The 9,058-nt window shown below is 34.2% G+C and overlaps 1 protein-coding gene across 1 annotated transcript; it reads right to left on the bottom strand.

Annotated features, from left to right (window-relative positions):
* Positions 1-453: 453 nt before the first annotated feature.
* Positions 454-5,979, bottom strand: LOC113761787 (AUGMIN subunit 7). The gene is made up of 9 exons (XM_027304927.1): positions 5,698-5,979; positions 5,520-5,605; positions 5,243-5,304; positions 4,430-4,521; positions 4,126-4,251; positions 3,198-3,288; positions 2,941-3,048; positions 2,391-2,489; positions 454-989 (listed from the first exon to the last, which is right to left on the bottom strand). Exons 1-9 carry the CDS (start codon positions 5,829-5,831, stop codon positions 792-794), a joined length of 996 nt encoding a protein of 331 aa, XP_027160728.1. The 5' UTR covers positions 5,832-5,979; the 3' UTR covers positions 454-791.
* Positions 5,980-9,058: the final 3,079 nt, after the last annotated feature.

Raw genomic sequence — 9,058 nt, 5'->3', positions numbered from 1 at the left:
AAATGATCAATTGCTAGCTAAATGGGCAGTAAAGGAATATAGCACAGGGAACATTCTCATGGATACTGCAGCGGCCATCAAGCTAGCAATGATAAAGGCAAGGGAGCAGCAATGGGGGAGAATTCACGTAGCAATCACACAGCGACAGCTTTTGAAGATGATAGAAACCAAAAGGGCTGCGGATATTCGACTTCATTCTCATCTTGAGGACATCTACGATTTAAGCTTAATGTTTGTGGAATGCTCATTTGTTTTAGCTAGGGAGGAAGTGAGGAATAGCATAGCTAACCTCAGTTTTTATGCGCTAAGCATATATTTTGATGAGGAATGGTTAAATCCTCAGTGTCGCAGACACTTGTATAGTGCAACTTGAGCCTTTGCTCATTACGTGTAAATTTTTACACAAGTTAATATAATTAATTATCGTTTCCGGAAAAAAAAAATTGATTCATATGGGAAAATTGTAACCATCTAAATAAGCAAAATGATGAATAGGAAGCTTCAAAATTTGATTACAAGGGCGGACAATGACCATGAAGGACCTCAACTTTAAATCACTCTAGGTATGAAGATCCATCACTCATCAATATTTTGAACTGGTACAATTCAAGGTGCTCTCAGGTCATCATGCACAGTTAATAACATTCAACTCACAATGTAATACAACAGGCCAATGCCCTCTATTGGCCTAAACATGACATTAGTGCTCAGTCCCCAAGAAGTATGGTTTCTATCATTCAAACTTCAATCGCGAAGGAGAACCTCCTCTTCTTGTGTAAATACTACAAATCTCACAGCATTACATCCTGGCCTTTCTCCCGAGCAATTGAAGCCGATAGAATACCAAGATCACGGTTCAAGAGAGTCAATGATGTTTCACACTCGGAGATTATTCTCGTGACTGAAGATGGCTCACCACCAACTGATTCAGATGATCCAACAGCAACTGCAGCATGCGAATCTCGAAGGTTCTTCAAATTTCCTAAAAACTGCAAATTCCAGGAGAAAAGAGAAGGGTTCAGATGACCACCAAGTATTCAGTTGAAAAAATAATAATAAAACAAAAAAGCATAGTACCAGCCAGTGGAGTACAAGGGCAACTAAAGCTAAAGCAAAAGCTTATTGCATATACCAGTACCAATTTCTTTTCCTGAGCTATTGAAGGATTCATTTCTCTGTTTCCTTTTTCCATACTAATTGAATTTTCAAATTAGTAGAAGCTTTCATTTGTCCATAGTCACTGTAATAACTAAATTTCTAGAATTGTCAATATCTAAAATATAAGTCTGATGCTTTTGCTTTTCATAATTTATAATACCCATAGAACAGGTTCTGGTAGAAGAGATAGGAGACAACATTACTCAAAGTCTAAGTTATCCTGCATCTAAATATGAATCAATCTGTTCTGATGTTACCCTACTTGTATGATTCAACAAGAATCTTGTATTTTGTCTTTGCAAATATGCCCATTTCAATCTTTTTCTTTTCGATGGGTTTCAACCTGACTTATCCCTTGGTTTTGCTTTTTGCAGCACTTCATCTTTCATGTAACCACTGAACATGGCGGATTAAGCTGAAATTTTCTCCCTCCCTAATCACGCTGTTGTTCTAATCATCATTGCCCTTCAATTACCAAAATACACAATGGATGCTGACATCGTCCAAACTGTATCCACCTTCACGTAACCACCACATCCATAAAGACCTTTTAGGACTTCATCACATTATTACCTTAAATAACACTTACAACACACTGATTTTTCTTTCCAGATTCATATGCTAGCATACCATTTCAACTTCCTCTCTCCTTGAAGGCACTAGGTAGTTTTGACTTTGCCACACTGGACTGAATCTATTTAAAATGTTTTTGAGGTCCACACACATCACAAATTGAGCACTCCAGCATGTTAATGTCCTTCTTTCTACCCCTTTTGGTTCAAGGGTCCAGGCATTTCCTTACACAGGCCACCATTACTTCCCACTAAAGTGAGATTGCATAAGTTGGAAACTAGATTAAGGTTCAGCATTACTGGTTTCCAAACCCTCTTGTCAGTGCTATCTGCATGTACAGATTTAAATTTTTCTCAAATAGTTAATATTAGTCTATGAATAACTATTATTTGACTGTCAAAATTGCCATCGTAATGTCTTAAAAATGGCCAAAAGGTTATTCAGATGAATTCAAGTACATTCAACTGAATTTAGTGCAAAAAAAGTACATTCAATCTGCCTATAATCTAGATAGAACTAAACTCATGCTCTGTCAAAAACTTTTTGCATTTGATCATGCTCAAAAAACTTCAATTGGAAAAAATCAGGTTAATCACCATTTCAAACAGTTATGTCCAAACAATTTCTTGATAAAAATGGCAAACTTTAATGTGAGATACCTTCAAAAGCATTTTATATGCTTCCAACAGCCTATTGGCTGCTGGACCAAATCCATGCAATTGTGGAACCTCCATCATGTGTGTCCAAGGACGAATTTCCTACAAATAACACAATATTCAGAATGAAAAACCAATAAACAAATTTGTAAAGCAGATGCATGAAATTAAGAAAAGAAAGAAGAAGAAGAAAGAAGGAACAGCTGTTGTGCGAATCCTATTCCAAGCCATCCAAGGTAATCATACCAAAGTATAGCATGCTGTAAAAACCCAAACTGTTCCAGAAGTCAACTAGATCTTTGCTAAAGCTAGCACTGGCAACACTTTGCTTTTTACCCCGAGGCCACTCAAAATCAAAGATGTGCAGAAAGTGAATATGCACCCAATAAACATGGAAAGTTCTAACTTAAGACAAAGCAGAAGTCAAACAAGGAGAACCTTAGCAACCAACTAGCAAGTACTAGCTACTTAAGCTGTTTAAAAGAGGTCCATATGATAATTGCAAAATCTCAGTAACCTAAGAAAGCAGAATAATGTGAGAAAGAGACACAACCTTGGTGTAAATGGAATTAAAGGATCTTGCAGTTTCTAGAAAAGACTCCAAATATGCCCGTAATTTTGCTTCTACTTCCGCATAGTCCTCATCCGGATTGTATGAGTGCTGCACATGAAAATAAAAAGAGAAAATCATTTCCAACTGAGCATGACACTGTAAAAAGATCCAAATCTTTTGAAGCATAATCAGGAGAAATTCATCCAGGGTAAGACAAGGAAGTTAATGAAAGAAAGCTGGTTAGCAAGTTGAATGACCTTGGATGCTAAATCATCAACCATCTCCTGAAGACTCAGAAGCCTGTTTGATTGATCGGAAAGCTGTTTCTCCAGATCAGATATGTCAGGCCTGCAATTGTGCTTGGGTTAACAGTACAAAGAGTTATGACATCTGGCGAAGAAAATTAAAAGAAAACAATAATATGTGTGCTGCAAACAGATTAGAGAGCTTACTTACTAGTAATGGAACAAAAATTTTCACAAACACGGCTGTTTATATGAACTACTAAAACAAAATATAGAATAAGGACTGATAGGGAGGGAACAGATAGATCTTGCCGTCACCGGACTGAATCCCAAAAGAAAAGCAATAGATGTCCTTAAAACATGCTGAAGTGGTACTAGATTTAATGCTGCTGTTCCCTCGCAAGTTTAACCATTCATATAAGCAATCCCTACCCAACTTTCACCCAGAAAATATTTAACTACAAGAATACCCCAAGCACCCAAGCCGACTCATTAACAGCAGTATGCAAATAATCATTCCATTGTTAGAGCTAAAGTTCTCATCTCCACACAGCATAATGATCCAGTATCACCAATTGAGCAGCAAAACAAGAGGCAAAAGAAATAAAAGGCAAACCGATGAAACTTATCAGCAAAGAGAGAAGGAAATCCATCTACCCAACCACATCCACCCAAAACAGAAAGCATCTATGCAAGCAGTTTGAGGAATCCTCATTAATGATGACCAATGATTTTTTCGACAAAATATAGATGCACCAAAACATTGAATGTCCAAGTTCACAGAAATCAATGCTCATAGAACTAAGCTCATACAAAGTTCTAAAAACAGCAACTAAAATAAAAAGCATTGCTGCAAGATATTTAAACCTACGAATGTTCACCACAAACTCAATGAAAAGGAAGTCACATCAAGTTAAAGCTGAAAAAAGTACTTGCTTACAATGGATATATAGATTGAATCTGTACATCTGCAGGAAACAACTTGCATTCTTCAGAAAAAATCTGTGCTTGTCTTTCTGCAATGGCATCTATAAGTTGTATGTCCCTTGCTACCTGCTCATCAACACTGGAGGGGCAACAGTTTTTACTAATGGATAAAGAGGAAAGCAGAACAGAGAAAATCAAGGTTGTCATACATCAATTAATTTCTCAACATTTTGAATTTTAACAAAACAAAATGATATCCCAGCAAAACAAGATTTCATTGCTAAAGTTAGTCAAAAGAACACAAAGAAAATCTCAACCTCCATTCGGGATTATCAGCATATATGCTGGCCTCAACAAGATCTACAATAAGACGAAGCATTTCTGTACGGTCTTCATAACTACCTCTTCCCTGCGAAAGAAGATCTCATATCAGGAAAGTTCAAATCGGAGTACATATAAATCTTCCAAATTGCTACAGAGAACTAGGAAATGCAAAGAAAAATGGCCATCTCCTTGCTGATTTTTCACCTAATCAACAGAACATTAGAAGGGCCCAATTTTGTGATCTAAACTGTCAGTAACCAGTAACTAGCCCTATGAACATTTTCTCTACAGCTAAAAGCTGAACCCTACATATCCTGTAGAAAATACTGTAAACATGAAGAATATCATGAAAACAGAATAACACGCTCATCATCTCAGCCATTGTGGACTTGTAGTTTCTCAAAGACCAAATGAAGCAGCTAGCAGTCTTCATTCCAAGAGAATGGAGATCCTAATCTCAGCTACTATAGCCCATAAGTTGGACATAAGCTTGAAAGAGCCATTGATTGCTACCCAATCCACAATCATCTCAAAACCATAAAAATGGCAGAGGCAACTCTAGATGATAGAAAGACTTCTCTCACATAACAGATAAATGTCAACAAGACTGAAAAACCTATGAAACCTACAAGCTTCCAATATCTGGTCAAACAACCACTGATGTTAAATAACAAAAACAAGAGAAAAACAAACCGCCAGACATTATATTATGAAAAGAGTGCGTTTCACATAATTGTTATCACCACATAAGCCTTGGACAACCTTTTCAGAATCAAAGCAGGCAGGTAAAAAGACACCAAACTCACTTGGATTGCTTCAGTATCTACAGTAGTGGTAATGCCCAGAAACTTAGCAATCTCGGCCAAGTCTGCAAATAAAATAGCAAATTCTGAAAGTCCTTATACCTCTTAAACCATAATCAGGAAAAAAAAATTTACCTTCAAACTCCTCATTACCCATTTGAGTATTTTAAAAATTAGACCTTGTACATTGATAAATTCAATTGATCAAATCAAAATCGAAAAGACAAAATTATTCATGATTCTCGCTAAAGTTCAAAGTCTGAGGATGAGAAGCACTAACATTGAATTCGAGAAGTTTCTTCATCACGATCCATCGCATCTCCTTGTAGGTTCTGCTGAGAAAATGGAGATTTATCACCTAATAGCCTGCAAAAAGAAAAACCCAGATAAGAAAATCTCATAAACACGAAATTAAATCCTGCCCCAAAATAATTTTCAAAAAAAGTGATGAACTTTACTTAAAGAAGAGCCATTCAAGGAGAGCATAGCGTTCCATGCCGGCAAAGAGAAGTGATTGAGCAGGTGCATTTGCTCTTGGGTAATTCAACATTGATAGTTTCTTCTGTATCTCTTCCATTTGTTTTGTTGCCATTTTTCAACTTCTCCTTCAATTCCCAGAAAAATTGGATCGACAACTCAAGAGTCCAATTCAATTTCTTATTACTTGTAGTCTACGACTGGCACCAGACTCCAGAGAGAACAGTGAAGAGAAGGGTTGATTTTTTAAATAAGTATTGGTTTGCCATTTGAATTTGAGATCCTGAAGCTTTACAGCAGTAAATGAGTAGTAAAAAGTTTTGGCGATGACCTTCCATTTTCTTGTCTAGTTGTCTTCACTTTCTCAAATTCTATGCAAAATCACTAATGTCAAGAGTGTTCGGATTGGAGGTCATTTTGGAATTTGGAATAATTTTTTGAAAATAAATATTGTAACACTTTTAATGGGCAAATTTCTGTCAATATTGCGAAAATAAGAAATCATGACAAATTTGTGTTCTAGTAGGGATCGACACAAATGAGATTTACGGTGTGGAGAGAAAATTAATTTACTTTTGATTTTTTTTAACACAGCAATTTAAAAGAAGAATGAAAATTTAAAAAAAAAAATGCCATTCGCCGTATTCAGTCTTGGATGTAGCATAACTTGTGCACCATAAATCACAAGTTGATCAACGGTGCAAAATTTTTTTAAAAAAAAAATTGACGTCTACTTAACCGTATCCACCTTTGAAAGCGTTTGTAAGTTCCAGCACCGCTAATCAATAGTTAATCAACGGTGTGAAATAATTTTTTTTTTTAAATCCAGACACTGCATACACTCCATACACTCCACCAGCAATTTGTTTTTTCTTTTTTAGCCGTTGATTAATTCTGGATGAACAGCTAGATCGTGTCGATATAAATGATGCAACATGCTTCGGTTATAAATATATCATTGGCACAACCCCATTTGTACCCTTACACTCTAATAGCTAGTTTGGGAGTTTAGAATAGAAAAGAAAAGAAGAGAAATGATAAGTTAGAAAAGAAAAGAAAGGATCAAAGTTTCTATTTAAGTTGTTTGAGAGTTTTAAAAGAGAAAAGAAAGTGAGTAGTTTTCTTTTGTTTGGGAGTTGAATGCAAAGGAAAGAAAAGATAGTTAAACAAATTATTTTACAAATATGCCCTTTCTATAAACAAATGTGAGAGGGATTCATTGGGTATTAAAATGTTTTGTATCAGGATTTTAAGGGTAATTTGGTCATATTGAAAAATTTACTTAAACTTCTATCCGTTCCTTCTCTTTCCGCCCAACATTGGGCGGAAAGTTTTCCAAAAGATGGAGGGCGGTGGAATCTTTCATATTCTTTTTCTTTTCCTTCTCATTTTAACTCCCAAACAATGGAAAAACTTTCTTATCCCTTCAAAACCTTTCTTTTCTTTTCATTTCCATCCGCCCAAACTAGCTATAAGTGTCTCCAGTTTCTTCCTTCCATTACTGGGATTTTTTGTCAAAAAGCTCCTGTATTGGTCGAAAAAAGCTGTTGTTGGGATTTGAAATTGGTAGACGGCTAGAATTTCTAACGAACCAACAAGTACGAAGACAAATCTTATGTGTTACATTTAATTATATTTAACTAGTATTAGTTCGTTTATTAGTTGATTACATTTAATTAGTGTTAATTATTATATTTGATTAGTAATTGAGTTAGTTAAATTAGGAATGGTTTATTAATTAATAGTGTTCATGTTTAGGATTTACATGTTTTTATGTCTTAATGTTGTTATTTAATACAAATAGTTACTAATAATTATATTTAATAACTTCGTGTTTAGAATTGTCAAAACTTAGACTAGTTAAAAAAAAAAAGTAAAAGTAAATAGTACAAGTACTATATAGTACAACCCATCATACAGCTTACGTACAAGTACTATACAGTAAATAGTAAAAAAAAAGAGTAAAAGTCAATAGTAATAGTAATAATAATAATAATAAAAGTAAATAGCAAAAATAACAGTAAAAATAAATCGTAATAGCAATAGTAAAAGTAAATAGTAATAGCAACAATAGTAATAGTGAATATTAACAGTAAAGAAAAATAACGGTAATAATAATAGTAAAAATAATTAGTTAATAGTAGAAGAGGATAAATGGTAAATAGTAATTAGTAAGTAGTTAATAATAATAATAAATAATAATAGTAAATAGTAATAGTAATACTAGTCATAGTCAATATTAGTAATTACTTAGTAATAGTAATACTAGTAATAGTGAATAAAAAATAGTAACAAGGGTTTCATTAACAAAAAAGTAGTAAGTAGTAGTAATTATTTAGAAATATTAATACTAGTAATAGTGAATAAAAAATAGTAATAAGTGTTTCATTAATACTAAATAGGAATTATTAAATTATTACATAGTAATAGCATAAGTTGCCGTTAATTTTATGTTTAATGACAAATTCTTGCTTGTTTAGTTATTCTATTAGTTATTGCTACTGCATATTATTTCGTTCGTGATTGTTTTATTATCGATGTAATTAATTTTAGTATAGTTAATGTAAATCCATGTTTGGAATCACATAAGCGCTCGAATCTACAATAAATAATATTTATAAAATTAGGCAAAAAATGTCCACAAACCTTGCATTGGTGATTCAGTTTTATTGGAGAGGCAAAAGAGTGGAGACCAGAGAATCATTTTCATATGATCCTCCAAGGTGCAAAAAAATCATATTAGTGAAAGATCGAATAGGTTACGCTGAGTTGGTTAATAGAGTGTATATTTACATGGGTCTAGATCGAACTGTATTCAATTTGAATCTATAGTTCAGGAATTCAGTAAGTCTAAGTGCCTTTATTAGACTACGTTTGTGGTGTGAAGAAAATATTTGTGATTTAGTTTTATTGGTAAGGCAAAATAGTGGAGACTGAAGGATCATTTTCATATGATCCTCTAAGGTGCAAAAAAGTAATATTAGTGAAAGCTAGAATAGGTTACGCCGAGTTGGTTAATAGAGTGTATATTTACATGAGCTTAAATTGAACTGTGTTCAATTTGAATATGTGGTTCAAGAATTCAGTAGATCTAAGTATTTTTGTTGAATTGCGCTTGGGGTGTGAAGAAAACATGGATATGATGTACCACATGAAAATAATATCACTGCACATGGGATGTGACATATACATAGAGGTGGAGCAATAGTTCCGGTATGACCATAGTAATGTCAATGTTGGACAAGTTTCATTTGTCCAAGGTGGTCCCCAAGTAGAGTCAAACCATATGCTCCCAACAACCTCATATCGTACTATCATGTTAGTACCATCGGAGTTTGCATA

Source organism: Coffea eugenioides, chromosome 2 (genome assembly GCF_003713205.1).
Source record: "Coffea eugenioides isolate CCC68of chromosome 2, Ceug_1.0, whole genome shotgun sequence".
NCBI classification, from domain to species: domain Eukaryota; kingdom Viridiplantae; phylum Streptophyta; class Magnoliopsida; order Gentianales; family Rubiaceae; genus Coffea; species Coffea eugenioides.
The sequence above is the reverse complement of the archived record's forward strand: the minus strand, read 5'-3'. Positions and strand labels throughout refer to the sequence as shown.

What these genes read in the sequence shown, in the direction of transcription:
- LOC113761787 (XM_027304927.1), bottom strand. Translation starts at nt 5,831, where the DNA reads ATGGCAACAAAACAAATGGAAGAGATACAGAAGAAACTATCAATGTTG. An exon ending in AGAAACTTCTCGAATTCAAT is followed by an intron (nt 5,305 to 5,519) that starts GTTAGTGCTTCT and finishes TTTTATTTGCAG; the next exon opens with ACTTGGCCGAGATTGCTAAG. An exon ending in TTAATTCCATTTACACCAAG is followed by an intron (nt 2,490 to 2,940) that starts GTTGTGTCTCTT and finishes TGTTATTTGTAG; the next exon opens with GAAATTCGTCCTTGGACACA.